The sequence below is a fragment of the Salvia hispanica genome, chromosome 3 (genome assembly GCF_023119035.1).
Source record: "Salvia hispanica cultivar TCC Black 2014 chromosome 3, UniMelb_Shisp_WGS_1.0, whole genome shotgun sequence".
Lineage (NCBI taxonomy): Eukaryota > Viridiplantae > Streptophyta > Magnoliopsida > Lamiales > Lamiaceae > Salvia > Salvia hispanica.
Window position 1 is genome coordinate 45,791,766 of NC_062967.1, and position 17,508 is coordinate 45,809,273.

The 17,508-nt window shown below is 33.7% G+C and overlaps 2 protein-coding genes across 3 annotated transcripts; both read right to left on the reverse strand.

Moving 5' to 3' along the window:
* Positions 1-4,468: 4,468 nt before the first annotated feature.
* Positions 4,469-8,559, reverse strand: LOC125209021 (MADS-box protein 04g005320-like). 2 transcript variants are annotated; one of them, XM_048108594.1, is made up of 8 exons: positions 8,224-8,559; positions 7,109-7,187; positions 6,854-6,915; positions 5,969-6,068; positions 5,813-5,854; positions 5,525-5,566; positions 4,860-4,972; positions 4,469-4,760 (listed from the first exon to the last, which is right to left on the reverse strand). In XM_048108594.1, the coding sequence occupies exons 1-8, from the start codon at positions 8,406-8,408 to the stop codon at positions 4,685-4,687; spliced, it is 699 nt and encodes a 232-aa protein (XP_047964551.1). In that variant the 5' UTR covers positions 8,409-8,559; the 3' UTR covers positions 4,469-4,684. The 2 variants fall into 2 exon arrangements, with proteins under 2 accessions (XP_047964551.1, XP_047964550.1); XM_048108593.1 differs by having other exon boundaries at positions 4,860-4,975.
* Positions 8,560-15,325: 6,766 nt separating this feature from the next.
* Positions 15,326-16,429, reverse strand: LOC125209079. Its single transcript, XM_048108679.1, has 2 exons — positions 16,072-16,429; positions 15,326-15,979 (listed from the first exon to the last, which is right to left on the reverse strand). Exons 1-2 carry the CDS (start codon positions 16,399-16,401, stop codon positions 15,539-15,541), a joined length of 771 nt encoding a protein of 256 aa, XP_047964636.1. The 5' UTR covers positions 16,402-16,429; the 3' UTR covers positions 15,326-15,538.
* Between the last annotated feature and the right edge of the window lie 1,079 nt (positions 16,430-17,508).

Below are 17,508 nucleotides of genomic sequence, written 5' to 3' on the forward strand. Positions count from 1 at the left end.
TTATGACTCTGCTTTGTTGAATTGATTGAGTTGTGGTATTAGGTGTATTAGGCATATTGGTTTGTAATATACATTGCTCAAATTCTAGGTATTTTACACAAATTCTATAAGTAGTTTAATATCACAAATTTTATATTTAATTTGTTATTTTTCATGGCGGATCAATCACTATATCCGACTAACGTACGTACCTTTTTTATCCCGTCACAACTAAATTAACCTACTCCACTTTTTATCCTATGTGCGACGACCTTTAAATGTTGTCTAAATATCACAAACATTTTCTAGTTCTCACAGAATGCCTTATTCATGTCGGGTTGGAAAATAGCACATGGAATGCAATATTTAGGATATTTTAGATCATTTTTAAAATTCGTGGAAAATACCTTCCCTCGTAAAACAAATCGCCATGTTTTTGATTGAGTGTTAATTGATCTCAAATAGGTACTCTCTTCCTTTGTTAAGTAATTCATAGTATTTCTTTTGGGATGTCCCAAAATGAATGAATCATTTTCTTATATGGCCTTTTCTCTTACTTTATCATATACTTTATTCACTATCTTACTTTATTTTCATCCATCTACCTAACAAAACCTCATTTGCTTAAATCATGTGTCGGAACCCTAATTTGGAGATACATAAATCAATAATAAAATTCTAATTAAAAATGAATAAACTCTAACCGAAAACTACTCAAAGCCATACAATAAATGAATAAAATTAATTGTTACTAGTACTCCTATATCATACGGGATAAGTTATGGCAGAAATTTGTGTACTGATTCAACCAGCTAGTTTGACCAATCCCCAATTGGGGTTTATTAATCATTAGTTAAGATATTATTAATTATTTTAGTCGTAAAATTAAGAACACTGAAAAATTATAGCAAAGAAAAATTTATTGTTTATTCGGGGAAGATAAAAGTTATAAATCCTAGATATTAAAAAATACTATAAGTCCTAAAAGTAAAAAGTACAAATCTTATAAAAGTTAAAAAATATAAGCCTAGGTATAATGTTGAATAAAAATGAAAATATTGTGGAATGATATTTAAAGTGTAAAATTTGAATTTTAAAAAAATAATAATAAAATAAGACTTCTGGCCCGGCCCGGCCCGTGCGCCTACAACGCCGATGGACCTCCAGACCAGGCTGCAACGAGGCACGACCTTCAACCGCAGTAGGTTCTCCGATCACGGCTCAGACGCGGCCCAGCACACCTCCACCGTGCCGAGCTCCCAACCGAACCCAGGTGCGGTACGGCCCTCCTCCGGACCTTGCAACGTGGATGCTCTAATGCACAATTGGTAAAAAAAGAGATGAATTGGTAAAGTAATAAAGAGAAAAATTGTAAAATAAGAGAGATGATGAGAAAAATTATTGGAAGTAGTGTTATGGATTGTAGAGTCCACTTTCTAAAATAGAAAGTTTAGAAAGTTTCTATTTCTAAGGGACGAACCATAATTAAAAGTAGTTTCTGTTTTTAACGGATGGAGGTAGTAGTAGTGAATAGTGCATTTTAATGTTTGTGGTCTGGTTTGGGGGCGCAGGATTGTGGAAGTTGTGGCCTGACGTAGAAAATGAGGGGAATGATGAGGTGGAAAGAGACATGGGGCCTGGCTCAGGCCAGAGATATGGATGCTCTTAAAACTCGTACCATTTCAAAAGTTTCTAGAGTAGTATTTTTTTTAAGGATGAATGGACAACAACTAACTTTAAAAAACTCACAAAACATAATTTATAATTTAGGGACCATAAAATGCTTCAGCCTAGAATAGAGATTTCCAAATAAAAAAGAGGTGGTTAAAACTAGGGGTGGATCGATACGACATATCGTATCGAAAATGTTGTATCGTGTTTCGTATCGAAAACATCAATATGAAAGAATTTCATATCATTATCGTATCGATATTTCGATATATCGTAAGATCGATACGATATATCGAAATATCGTTATCGTATCGAATACCTATATATCGAAAAATATAATTTCAAAATTGAAAAATAACACAAAAATTAATAAAACTTCTACACAATAAAATAAATAATATTCTTATTAAGGTTTCATATATATATTTTCTAAATATATGAATGAATTAAATGAATTTATATATATTTATAATTTTAAACTTCAATATGTATTGAATTTCAATATGTTTCGATATATTCGATATAAAACGATATATCGCGATATAAGGAAATTCATATCGTTATCGTATCGGAAACTTACGATACGATACCGTATCGTATTGAAAATTACGATATACCAAAAATTCGATAATTTTTCGATATTTTTCAATACGATACGAGCGATATATCATTTTTTCGGTATTTTTCCCCAGCCCTAGTTAAAACTTGAAAGAGTAGATGCGACAAGGACATCACGTGAAAGATAAATACGAGTACTTACTTAATTAAAGGATTCTGTATTTGAATTGAGCACTTCAAGCTGTATGCATGTATCAACTTCAACAAGTGAATTTACTACAATACTAAGTACTATAGTATATGCCAAATTATTACATGAACAGCCTTCACAATATGAATTATTTGAGAGGCAAATAGGTTGTCATTGAGTGAATAATACTAGTATCTATTTACATATTTATGAATTCCCAAAATATATGAAATCGCCCTGAATATTCCGGAAAGTTGGTGTCATAATTTCCCAAAATACATATTGTTTCAAATACCCAATTTTGAGCTGGAAAATATGTTTATTCTCGTCTCGTCCCTTTCGTGGCATTTACTATGGTCTCCATCATTTGATTGCTCTTGTCGAAAGATTTAAGTCCATCTCGCCCAAATTTATGTGTACCATTATCTAGAAATACCTGAAGAAAATGAAGAATTAATTAATATAAATATGGGATAACATTTCAATGGCCGACATAAAATTTCTACAATCTGCTAGAACACAAATTGCATGTAAAAGATAATAGGATAAATCATAAATCATGCTTGCTACAGATTGCAGAAAATATTTTTAAAATATTACTTGCTCCTTCTTCACGACTCACGAGTTGATTCCTTCTTTATTTTATTCGATCTGTGAGCTTCTATTTTATTCTCAGTATTTACTTTGAATATTATGCGGGCAGTGATGTAAATCAAATAATATTTTTTTAATAAAAGATGTGTTGCTTTTTTTATTTAATTACTAACTTATCATATTGATCATTGAGTTACAACTTCAAATATCTCATGCTTGCAATTTTAATATGTATAGTTACATGATGCGGATAGGTGCATGGAGTTTAAATATGAAAGCTCAATTCGCAATCTTTTCTTGGCAGCAAGACCAATTTGGTTGGGCCGGAAATAAAATGGCTAAGCCCACAAAGTATTTTGCTCCTCATGAGGATTCTGTTAAAGATTTTCTTTTCTAATTTTGGGATAAGGATGAAGAAACTATATATTGTATGAGATATCCAATCCTTAAAAATAATGATGGAGGCGAGAATTTTTTGGCAAAAGGGGAATCAAATTGAGGCTATAAAAAGAGAGTAGTAGACGATAAGCGGAAAAAATATAATAAGAGTATTTATAAAACCTAGTTTTGTAATGCGGCTAATTTCTCGGATAATCCCTAATGTGTTTAGTAGGATTAGCAAAAGAGCATGTTTTCTGGTTATTGACTTTATAATTCTTTTATACTACAATTCAATTTATTTCACGTACCAGGTGCATAATTTTATTTGTGTTATTTTTACTAAACAAATTATTGCGCAATCTCCCCCTCGTGTGCCACCTGACCGGCTAGGCTTCGAGCCCCAGTGCCACCCGATTGGGTGAAACCTTTTACCTCTCTCCCATCAAGCATTACCCGGTCAGGTGATAAGTGACCATATTGTCACCCGGTTAGGTCAGATCCTCTCACACGTTCCATGACCTATAGAGTAGAGCCAATTGGTTGGTTCACGTGGTATGGTGCCACCAGGCAAGGTGACACCCTTTGCCACTCGCTTCGGCCCGATTCTGGCCTATAGAGTGTAGACCCCAATGGATCCAAGGCTCTCGGATTTGGCTTTTCCCGGCCAGAAAGCCATTAAATATAGTACGATCCTATTACCTAAGATATCTTGATTTTTGGGGGTTTAAAATAATCTCACATATTGACAAGTCAATGCTATATTATAGTAATCAATTTCATGTCTTAATGTTATGTACAGCACCTACATGAGTAATTAACAAATTATAATCATAGAGATCCATTCTTCTGTAAACAGCAAGAATGGCCTAAGGCTAGGCACTACACGCCATTTATGACAAGTAGTCTATTTTCTATTAAAATTTTGCAATACACATGAAGATCAGAAGATGTATAATCAATATTGCAGATCAATGATAGTCTGTCTTTATAGAAAAACATTATCTCTAATAATGACCATTTCCTTGTAAATAATAGTAGTCCATATTCTACTCCGCTTTAAAGGAGTAAATCAAAACAATGGGGGAAAAAAAAAACTGAAAGAAACACAACAAACAATTCACTCTAACAGCTTTTTCAACACATCAAAGCAACGCATATTAGGAGATACTTATCAACCCACTAGGACCTGGGATTTATTACAGTCCTTTACAAGCATATGAGATGTAGTATATAATTTAGAAGTCTTACGAAAAAAATAATAATGCACCATATTAATTTTATAAGCACATATTATATGCAGTTCTCTCATAGTTAATGCATCCATTCCGACATCATCATCCCGTTTGCATTCTCTCTCACATTATCCGCTGTTACAATCGAGTCATAACTGGTAAACAATAAAATAGAATATTAATAAAATCCACTAAATTTCTGATATATTCCAAATGCAATCAAGTGATAATAGAACTAGAAGAGAACAAATTACCGGATTTGTGGTGTGTTGTTGTTGGGCTCAATAAATTGAGCCTGCTGGTATCGTGCGTTAACCTCATGTTGTAAATGCCAAGTTGATTGTGGAGGTGAACCACTTCCTTCAAGCTGCTATATATATCATCATCAATAATATATTCATGCATTTTCTCTATTTATTTATTTATAATCGTAAAATATTTCTGACTTAGCTCACAAACATTATTATTATGATACCTCTACTTGTTTCATTGTTTATACTGAAAGATGGAAACAATTGATAAGGAATTTCTTAAAGTGCCTATGCCTCATCAATTTCATTATATAATTAAATACGAGTAATTTATAATTTGACTAAAATGTAAATGTAGTACCTGTATTGATTTACTAAGATAAATACGAATGATATATATTTCTAAATTAATAGTACTATGCACCAGCATGAAAATAGAGCAACCAAACTAGTTTGAAGTTAGGTGCAACAATTGATGAATATAATTTCTGAATGGATTTAATATATAACAGAGTGCAGCCTGCTGGGATATAATATATGGATGGAACTTCTCACAGAATACACCTTACTTATCTATGTGCATGCATATGTATAAATATAAATTTTAATTTTAACATTTCAACAGAAATTGAATCAGGAATTAAAGAATTATGAGTTGGAAGCTGTACCTTACTCATCAAAGCTGCATTAAGTTCCAATAAACTTCTTTCCTGAGCATCAGTAAGACAGTAACAATAGTTAATGTCATTATTAGTACATACAAAAATAAGTAACGCAATCATTCCTCTACATCTATCAGTAGGATGTATCCATCCTAATTAAATTTCAACAAGTCTCATTTTAGATTTATCATATTACTACAATTTTAAAAAAAATTCATTAGGATGAATACACCATGTATTTGGATGCGTTAGAGTGTAGCTCGGAAAAAACTTATTTCCCCACAGAGAGCATACCTTTTGCTGAAGATCAGAGAGTTGATCGCACAAACTATGATTCTGCGTATATATACATAATTGAAGATATTAAAATTAGTAAAATACAAGAATATGAAGTATTGTCAATTTTGCAAAATAGAAGTGATTAGCGCTAAAAAAAGAATGTGTGACAACCTTCTTGTGCCGTATTTGTTTTAATGTTCCATCTAAGACATGTTCAAGTTGATCAAGCTCCTTTATGCCCAACTTTGCCAAATCTTCCCCCAGAACATGCCTGATAGGGAAACAGTTCCAAATAAATAATCTAAATTAGAGGTTATGTGTAGAATTTCACTTCCAATACCTTCTTATACATGAATATGTGTATAGTAACAAATCTTTGAACTACACTACAGGTACGTTATATATCAAGTTCTTTCGTCCTTCCATTTCGATCAATAATGATTTAGTTCAATTTCATTTGTTAATTAGGGCTTACCAATTCAATCAGGACTAGTTATCAATTTTAATATTTAATTCGCATTTGAACTATAATTTTAGTAATAAAGGGCTCATCATATAATTAAACTTTTATTTTATGAAAAAAAATATAAATAGTGAATAAATGAGACACGATTTATAGAAATTATGAAAACGGAAAATTATGTGATGAAGGATTAGAGAGCTGCTCAACTACATACCACTATATACAGCACATAAGTACTAGATGGATTTAAATTAGAAAAATATAGCCTAATATAATATCTTATATTGACGTACAGATTCATAATTTTCTTCACATATTTCACAATTTTATGCATGATAGTATTCATGATGTTTATGAACAAATCGAGTCTTTTGATTTTATTTGCCAATTGATATTTAACACCATTTGATAATTTTAAGTAAGTTTCAAAAATTAATTTTGTACTCCATTAAAGAGTACAAAATAACTCTCACCCATTTGATAGTTCATAGTACTGTAATAGCCGCTACATATTTCAAAATTCTTTTCAAAAAAATTAAACGAAACTTTTATTTCTATCATCTTGTGAAATACTATAAATAAAGGATAATTACCTCTGAGATTGTTGTAGAGCCTCAGCTCTCTCCTTTAGCTTCAGATACTCTTCGTAGGTGTTCTGCAATTAATCAAGAAGGTATCATGTAGATTTTCCAACTAACTAACCATATTTCACATTAATACAGATTTTGTCAAAGGAACTAGCTAGCTAGTAGATTACTACTGCAGTATGTCATTAATTTTCATCCCTAAGCTTATTGTATCACATTTCATATGATTAAGCAAAACAATAAGAGATATAGTCATATTACCTGGTCATTATTGGGAGATTGATTTGTTTCATTCTGACCGTAGCTAGATTGGTGGTATCTCTCCACTGCCTTGGACATACTAACATCAAAGAGACAAGTAGCAAAATCAATCATTTTCCATAATTTAGGGATTCAGTCAAGACGTATCATTTTCGAAGTGGTCCACTCCGAAAATAACATACTATATACATTTCAAACTCAATTTGTCAAGTAGTTAATCGAAGAAATTAAAGCATCTAAAAAACTGCACATTTAAGGCATAAATATTTAAGAAGTAGAATTGCCATTCTACCACGAGAACTGAAGGAATAAGTAGAAAACTCGAGAGAACAATAATCGACACAAAAACCCATGAAATTAACCAACTAAATGTTTGGGATATCTTTATATTTATATACTTGAGAAAAAAAAGTAATGAAACCCTAATTAGACAAACAAATGTTAATTATTGGAGTAATATCTTCTCTTACAAGACTTTGGGAATCTTTAGCTTTTATGAGAACCACAGGCAGAGAAAAGAATAATATATCTAAGCTAAAAAAAAGAGCAATAATTTAAAAAACGAAAATATTTTTTCTTGAGTACATCAAATCCAAGACCAAAATTTAGTGACGAGGAAAGTAAGAAAGTAGAAGAAGAGAAGAAATTTTCTGAAGTACTACAACATGTTCGAGTTTTTTCTTGGATTATAGTAGTCTCTTTCCCAACTAAAAAAAACAATACCACTATATAACTTATGCAATTTTCTTGATATCTTCAATTAAAACTCAAAAAAGTTAATCGTAATATGATGATTTGAGTATTAAATTTAAATACAGTACAATATTACTAGTATCAATGTAAATAAGTTTGATTTCTGAGTCAGATCTCACCAATACTGCCAACTGCAAATGATGATTCGAAATCAGAACATAATAGCCTTGAAATCTAATTTAAATCCCCCCAAATAAAATTAGAATTTTTTTTTTGTAACAAATGTTAAAAAATTTAACCTAAAAACAAAAACACAAAAACCTAATAATCACTGCAAGGTCTAATTAAAAATTAACTAAAACACACACACACACACACACACACTGTGAGTGTGTGTTTGAGAGAGGGATAGAGAGAGAGACCTAGAAGTGCTGCAGAACTCATAGAGTTTGCCTTTGCTGGAGAAGATGATGAGAGCCACCTCGGCATCGCAGAGGACAGAGAGTTCATAGGCCTTTTTGAGAAGCCCATTTCTTCTCTTGGCGAAAGTCACCTGCCTATTTATCTTGTTCTCGATCCTCTTCAACTCCACTTTCCCTCTCCCCATATATATATACTTATATTTGGATTTTTGTTATACCTACTTCCAACCCCTCTTTTCTTTCTATTTTTTTTATAGGAGTAGTTTGGTTTTGAATATGTTATTCAAAATTTGAGAGATTAGCCTAGGAAAGATGCTATGCTTTTGTACGAGAGAAATAGATGATGAACAATTATAGTAGTGTTTCTCTTTATGAGTTCACAGTTATTGTACTCCTTCCGTGGGGGCCACCTCTTTCATTTTTTTTCATTTTTTTCATCTACATGTGCCGGCATTCATGGCTTATAATATACTTTCATTTTCATCCATTAATTCAGGTATATTATCTTTCTTTCTTTTTTGGTTCGATTTAGAAGGTTAAACAGACTAGTTAGCGTTCACATTTTATCTGTTTTTCTTTAAGACTTGCTCTACTTTTGTAGTACTATGTGATTTTCTTTTGTATACATTTCGCTTTTTAAGTGAGTGCTTATTTCTTAGCTTAAAATAAGTAAGATTCGAGTGGTTATAAAATTATATATCATGAAACAAATAGTGTATAAACCCTAATTTATATAACTAAACAGTTAACACAATGGGCCTCGAGAAGATCCGTGCAGGTGTTTGTGTAAAATATGGAGTACTTATTAGGAAAAACAAATTACTTTAATTAGTGTAAATAAAAATTATGGAAGAGGGAAAGGGTGAAATTAGTGACAGGCATACACACTCATTAATTAGTTCCACTCCAAAATAGCTCTGTGAATATGTGATAACTTATGTTTTAGTTTAATTTTTATGCAGGTTTCTTCTAAATTCTGTCTAACTTTGTTTGTAAAATTGTTAAGATAATTCTTCATTTACGTTAAAGCAGGTTAATAACAAAGTACTACTAGTATTCATTTGCTTCTAAAATTTGTGATTTCCCGTGAAGGAGGAATTCAACACACTACAACAAACTTATCTTATAGTAATAACACAAAATTAGAGCGGCAATTCCTTGTGTTAAAGTTTTATATAAATAACCAAAATTTAGGGCGCAAAGAAAAACGTCCTTAAGTTGATGACGCTAGTAACTGTCAACTAAACATTTATCTTTTGTTGTTCTGGGATGCATTTGCTCGCGTCCTTTAACTTTAATTTTAACTTTAATTGGGAGATTGAAGACTTTTTTAAAGCATACTTGTTGTACTTAGAAGCATATATTAGTGTTGTACTTTAGACATTTTTTGTAAGTAGTATATACACTCTCACCAAATAACTAGGAGTGATTTGCTGCTAATATTATTTGAATCACAAAGAAAGAAATACTCCCTCCGTCTCAAGGTATTAGACCAACTTTCTTTTTTGGGATGTCCCAACATATTAGACTCATTTCCTTTTTTAGCAAAAAGCATCTATCTTATTTTATTCTCCACCTACTTTTTTCTCTCTTCTCTCCCCTACTTTTTCCATCTCTCATACTTTACTCTCTCCACTTTAACTATTTAAATATCAATTCCTTAAATCATGTGCCCAAAAGAAGTGAGTCTAATACTCCGGGACGGAGGGAGTAGCAAAATCAACCACCAAAATGTTTAAGTATAATAATTGCCATATATACTTGGTATCTATCTCGAGTGCTAATCAACTCAAAAAACCCACGAAATTAACCGAAGTTTAGTGACATTGTTATACCAGTACACTATTTTAAAATTTATACCCAATAATCGTAACTAAACCACCCGCCAATTATTAGTCCAATACTAAAAGACATATTGAACCTAATTATTAAAGTAACCCATTAAATAAATAAATATAAATTCTTTTCTAAACCCTAACACAAAACACATTTAAGCGCTGCTTCTTCTCCTTCTTTTTCTCCATGCTTCTTCTTCTTCTGACTTCACTCAGATAGTTTTCTGACGTTCTTATTTTCTCTTCTCTCACAAATTGATTGATTATACTCCACTAATTTGTTTAATAGCTACTTGTCCGAGTCGGAGTTTGATCAGACGTACTATGTTTTATTTTCATTTTTGTTTTTATCATCATTATAGTTACCAGTTATATAATCATTAGAGGAAATTTTCTTTTTGAAGGATGGAATTGAGTTGCAGGCTTTAATTAATACTGCTACAATGCTTTAACCCTAGCTATTGAACGCAATTCATGATTATTTACAATATTTTTTAAAAGATGAAACAACATTTCTAATCCGAAAAATGTCGTCACTGATGCAAATTTTACGTTAATATCCCGCCTCATATGATTTATATAGTCTTCCGTCGACTATAGTTATATTTTATATTAAAAAAATTATGGCTACGATTATTTAGCAGCAAATTAAATAAATTACTATACATTAATGTAACTTGTATAGAAAAAAGTACATATATGAAATCTCGGACACTCATTGACAATTGATAACCGAGCCCACTCACTCAACTACTTTTATAAACAGAGACTGGGACATAAAGTCACTACGTTGTCAACTGCTCATTGGTCTCCTCCCTGCCCCTTGAAATTTAAATACACATTTTCATAGAAAAATAAATCAATCTGTGAAAGACGACATCGTCGTATAATGGATTTAAAGTCTTCCAACATATGTAAGGAATTACTCCATACATGATTTGATTTGCCTAGATTAAATATATGTAACTATGTAAGTATTTCTTGAGCACATAATATGGAGTAGTAAATTTTGTTTAAACTTTACCTAAATTTTGAGACTTGTACATAAGTTTTCCTTGAACGTTAAAAATATTATTGCTAGTATTTGGACTAAGGGATAATCTTATTTGTGGTAATTTTTTACTCTCTCCGTCCCTTAAAATTTGGCACCATTTGACCTGACACGGATTTTAAGAAATGTAATAGAAAGTGAGTTGAAAAAATTAGTGGCATGTGGGTCCTATTTTTATATATTAGTTTTATAATAAAATGTGATTGGTGATGAGTTAATGGAATGTGGCGTCCACTATAAAAAATGGTAAAAGTGAAAGGTGAAAATTTTTTAGGGACGGACAAAAAAGAAAATATATAGGTGACAAATTTCCATGGACGGAGGGAGTACTATTTACCTTATTTTTCCTCCGTTAAGTGCCCCGAGATATAAAAGACAATTTTGCCTATTCATAAAATTAGGATACCTAAGTACTGGATATGATATTTATTATAACTTACTCTTTAGTATTGAGTATAATATTTTTATATAGTTTGGATACCTGAAATGATAATTTTCATTTATATGTATGATTTAACTGAAATTTATTTAATTCATTTTTAATATTTTTTTTTAATTTTTATTTCATTAACATATTACTCCCTTTGTCCCACGATAAGATTCACACTTTGCCATTTTGATTCGTCCCACAATAAGAGTCACATTTCATTTTTTACCATAAATGGTAAGTAGGTCTCACATTCCACTGACTCACTTCGCTTACATTTTATTATAAAACCAATATAAAAAAATGGATCTCATATTCCACTAACTTTTCCAATCCACTATTCTTTACATCTCTTAAAACTCGTATCCACAATAAGAGTGACTCCTATTGTGGGACGGAGGGAGTAATATGCAGAGACTGTCATCTCCTTGTATTTGTATACACCAGTTTTTAATATTTTTTTCTTTATTGGGATTTTTATTTATGTTTTTTTTATTATTTTTATATGATTTTTGTATAATAAAGGTCCGTATATGTATTTTATTATTAACTATCTCATTTAGTTAAAAGTAATTTAATTATTTAATTTTAAAATTTTGCTACAAGTAATCTTGATAATAAAATTTATCGTTTTATTTTTATGATAATGCTCCATATTTAAGAATTTCATAGTAGTTTTTTTTAATTTTTTATATTTTTTTACTTTCTATAAAAATTTAAGAGAGACTAAAAGGAAGTGAAAGAGGATTCGGCATAAAAGGATTGAAAAAGTAAAGTGAAAATATAATTACACTTAAACTATAGGAAAATACCATACCCAATACTCCTTCCGTCCACAAAAATAAGAGCACAATTATCATTTTTGGCCGTCCACAAAAAATATAGCACATTCATTTATGGAAAGTTTTCAACAAATAATAACCATACACATCATTCCACTAACACTACTTCTCACTTACTTTTTCTCCTTCTCTTACTTGTTTCCCTTCTTTCTTACTTTACCAATTCTACATTAAAACCCGTGTCATACACAAATTGCTCTATTTTTTGTGGAAGGAGAGAGTATCATAGAGAGGGAGAGAAAAATATCATATCCAGTATCCAACACTCTAATTTTATGAAAGTCCATAATTGCCCTCCATGCCTTTTGAGCATTTATAGTGGAAAAATAGAGTGAATATTAAAAGTGTTCCACAAGTGTGATTACCCCTTAGGGCTTGTTCACCTTTCAACTTGAGATAACCCAAGAAATTCAATCTGGGTGTTTGTATTCAGCATGGGCCCACAGAAATGAAAAATTATGATGTTGTTCGCCTTCTTTGTCCAATACTCATTCATGTACCCAACAGTGACCACTACTCAGAATAAAAATTAATTTTTTATACTAAAATGTCGAAAAAGTCCTCAGCATTTACGGAACCCTAGTTTTTATTCTCCATCAACATCTCAAAGCGGCAAAAAAAAGCGGGAAGCCTACGGTGGGAGCGCATAGCGATTTTTCAGAAAGTTCACAAACAGAGGGTGCAATTGTTGAAGTCGGCTTGAAGAAACTGACTTCAACAGGTGAGTCGTGTCCCACTCCATTGCTTGGTGTTTGTATTTGTCTGCAACATGTTCTTAAAATTTCTGTGTGTGGAAATATTTGCCGACAAACGTGTAGGTGCGAATCACTGGCCGGAGTTGTTTATGCCCTAATTTCTTGAGATTCAATTGAATTATTTTCCTTTCCAAATGCATTTTGATTTTGTCTGTTTGACTAATGGAATAATAGATAAAGGGATAAAGTGGTTAATAGCACAATTTTGTGCGAATGATGTTGTTAGGTTCTTTGTTGTAGTTATCATGTCTCAGTCGATGCGCTTCGGGTCTGGATCCAACAGTGGGTTTACTAGTCAGGGTGAGTAGTTTACAAATCAATTATTGAAGAATTTTCAAAGCACCTAATTAGATTTTAACCATGTTAACATAATGCCTTTCGTCGCTTCACCTTTTCTGTGCACAAAGGGGGTAGCTATTCTGGGAGAACGAAGTACCGAAAAGGGGAACGCAGTCGGCGTATGTGGACTACACGTGAAGAAGATGTATTGGTTTCTGCTTTGATTGAGCTGGCCGCTACAGGGTGGAAATCCGACAACGGTTTCCGAGCTGGTTATCTTGGGCGTATCGAGCAACGTCTGCGCCAGGCATTCCCCAATACTGATCTTATGGGTGACCCCCATATTAACTCAAAGATTGGTGCATGGAAAAAGAATCACAAGAGTCTTTCCCAAATCCTATCGAGGAGTGGTGTGGGCTTCACTGCTGACTTCAAGATTGATTGCGATGACGAGCAGTGGGAGCAGATCGTCAAGGTAAATCTGTGTGAATCAGCTTTAATATTTGTTTACTAGTAGGCTATAACAATCTGGTTACTGAGCTTTATGATTGCATCTTAGCTTGACAACAGTGCCAAGACAATGCGCGATAAGGCCTGGACTTATTGGGATCAGTGGGTGCTCATATTTGGAAAAGACCGTGCAATTGGGACCGGTGCTGAAGAAATCCCTGATGCTGCCCGATCACTCCAGCAGCAAAATGTTGCTGCCAGCGAGAACTACTCAAATGACTACTATGTGAACATGGAGGATATACCTCAGGAGGACAACACGCAGCCACAGCCAACCCCGACACCCGAGAACTACGAGGAAAGCACTGGTCAGAGTGAAAGCACTTTGCGGAACAACAACAAAGGTGGAAAGAAGCGTAAGATAATCTATTCTGACGATTCAGCTATAATGGAGTTCCTTGGTAAGTTACATGCTGAGACTAACACCCGTCTGGAGATGATATCGGCTAGGATCGGCTATGAGTTTGATATCGGAAAGGCGAGGCAAGAAGTATTTGATAAACTTGGAAGTGTTGCGGGCCTGACCCTGGCGCAGAGGTACGATCTTTGCGACATACTGTGTGAGAAGACGCAACGTCTTGATATCTTCATGGGCATGCCTGCCGAGTCCAAACTAGGCTACGTCCTCAGGTTTCTCAATCAGAATTAGATCTCGAGGTCAACCACATAGCAAGCTGGTGGTAGAAGATTTGGAACTATTTTGGTGACAACTATTCTATATGTTATAATATATTAGCTAGAAGACTCTTAGCACTTATTTTGTAATATCAGACTCTCACTTGCTGTGTGTTTTGTATGTGCCCCTTTGCTGCACCTATTAAGACCATCCCACCTACCAGGTCGGCCCCTTTTGTAGTGGTGCTTATGAACCTATCCAAGGGGTTTATTATGATCATACTTGTGTGTTAACATCTAGTCTATGTTATGTGCAAATTCCAGTGTATTTTAAGTTCTTGAATCACGTTTCTGTAAATCTGTAAATTAATACATCACCAATGAATTATCATTCTAAAATATGTGAAATATTTAAATGTTTCCGAAAACCAATGCTTAAATATAAATCAAAGGTATTTGAATAAAATGATAATTAAATATATTATTGTTGTAGGCAAAAGAAATTAAAAAGAAAAATTGTGATTGGTCTTCTATTGAAATGGAATGCAGTGGAGAAATCTAGAGACATTGGGAATTTGTATATGAAACAAAACCGTGTCATTTGTCCACAAGGAATAAAACTAAAGAATGTGACGAAACATGTTTTCTTTATTGGTTAACTAATTGCTAAACTTATTTGATAAATTTGATTATGATTAAGTAATTACAATTTTTTTAGAGCTATGCTATGATTTTATTGGAATTAGGGCGTTACAGGTGATGTGCGAACAACATACATACAATTAATCCATACCAAATTATAAAACTTCATTCCCTGGTTCAGTGAAAAATTCAAACACCATACGATGTTTTAGGAACCCAAACTGTTACATATGCATAGTGAAGAAGGCATATTGGAAACAAGACAAAAAAAGTGGAATGCAAAGCTACTACTTCTTAGCCCCCATATTCATATTTTATATAAGTTGGACTAGCACGTGCCTCCTCATCGAGGTCGAACTTCAAACTTCAGGATGGCGCCACCATGCAGCCGGAGAGGACGACGCACAAGAACTTGGGAGTGGACTTGCACGCTGAGGAGTTTCAGCCGCTTGGCGGGGTGCTGAGTTTTTGGCATAGTTCTTGCTCTTAGCCAAACGGTTCACTACTACTACATCTGCTCCGACTTTGATAAGAGGATTGGGTGGCTGGTTTGTCGATTCACGATCAGAAACACCACCCTCATCAACGAAAAGCTTGCGTTTGACTTTGGATGTAGGGAAGATAGCGGGTGAATTGACTTCCACATCCCCATCTCCAAATGGTTCGGCCACGGTGGTGTCCGAGATGATGATCACCGTCGGAGACTGCTCCAATTTGACGTCGTCCATGCCGAACAACATTGCAAGCTTACTCCATATTGGCTCATGTTCGTAGTAGTACGCTCTTGCATAGGTGTTTTTCTGAAAAATCACGATGTATTATATTTATTTTATATCTATAAACCATGCACAGATAGCAAACCTTGTGGGAAAAAAAATATTGATGATCATACCTCAAAGATCTCCTTCCAAACATCATCATCGGCGGTGACGATCTTCTCCGGCCTGTTATAGTGCGTACCTTGATGAGCGGTGACCTCCTTAAAGGTCCGGTAACGCAGCAACAAAATCTTAACTCGAGTTTTCAAGTCCCACTCAGTATAGCTTGTCCCCACCTTCCTTTCTATCTCCTTCATGGCAGTGAGCAGGAAGTAGCTTGGGAACTCATCGAGAGTCCACATAGTCTCATTCTTCAGGCGTATCAGTGTGTCTACCAACACATCGTCGCCTTCGGGAGTCCAAAGACCTTTGTACAGAAACTGACTTTGGCGGGGGATGTTCATGGTGAGAACCGAACAACAATATTTTTGATATGATAATTTGTTGAAGTGTGAATTGTCTGTTTCTACTTGGTTATCAATTTATAAATGGAATTTCGTAGCTAATAAATTTTTTGAATGACATTTACCTAACAAATAAATGATTAAGGGGTGCCGTCTAAATTGCAAAGGCAATTCCTTTTTATTCATAAATTTATACTCAGTGACTCAACCACCTCTTCATTAATGAAGAGGTGCCGCCTAAATAGTCAATTATATTGGCTATAGTCCTGAAAATGTATACTGTGTTGTCATTACTTCTTTGAAGAGGTAGTTCTACGGCTCATTTATTGGAGGAACAGCTCAAATACAGCTTGGGAACAAATCTTAGAACTAGTTTGCTCTAGATCATCTCCGCCGAAAACAACCCTCGAATCATGGCTTCCAATGAAACAAGCACAAACAACTAGCGAATAGGAATCTGCCCTCATACTGCAAATCTGCAACGGCTCAATAAAATTTCATTTTATTTAAAAATTTATTTTGATTTATGAGTATATTTCGGTATTTGTTGAAGGCCATACCAATTGAGTTTTGGTCTGCCAACAATGTCAAACAAGGGGAGAACATGGCAGCATTTTTCACTGTCCATTATCAAACATGGGGGGTGTTCATAACCAACTGCAATGATAAAGTCATCCTTTATGGAGGTTGGAAGCGTTTTCTTCGGGACAACGATGTTGAAGTCGGTGTACGATGCATGTTTCAGCTCGTTGATGCTGAAAATCTGCACTTTCGGGTCATATTTAGCCGCTAAGCACGTACCTCTTTCAATCTAATTCGTGCGCTTTCATTAGGATTGAATTCGTGCGCTTTCATTAGACGCTCTTGTTTTGACTACCTATTTTGTCTTCGGTATGTGATGTCCGACGCTCTGAGCATGTTTTTGCTTTAATGATAATGCTCCATGAAGTGTAGTATGAGATTGTCGATTAAGTCTTGAGGCATTATTTAATTACGAAGAGGTGTATGCTCACAATGAGCCAAGAAGAAATTTTTCTGCTCAAAATGAAATTTTTATTTGGGGAGTGAGTACACACAAATTCTAAATTGCCAAGTAATAATTTCAAA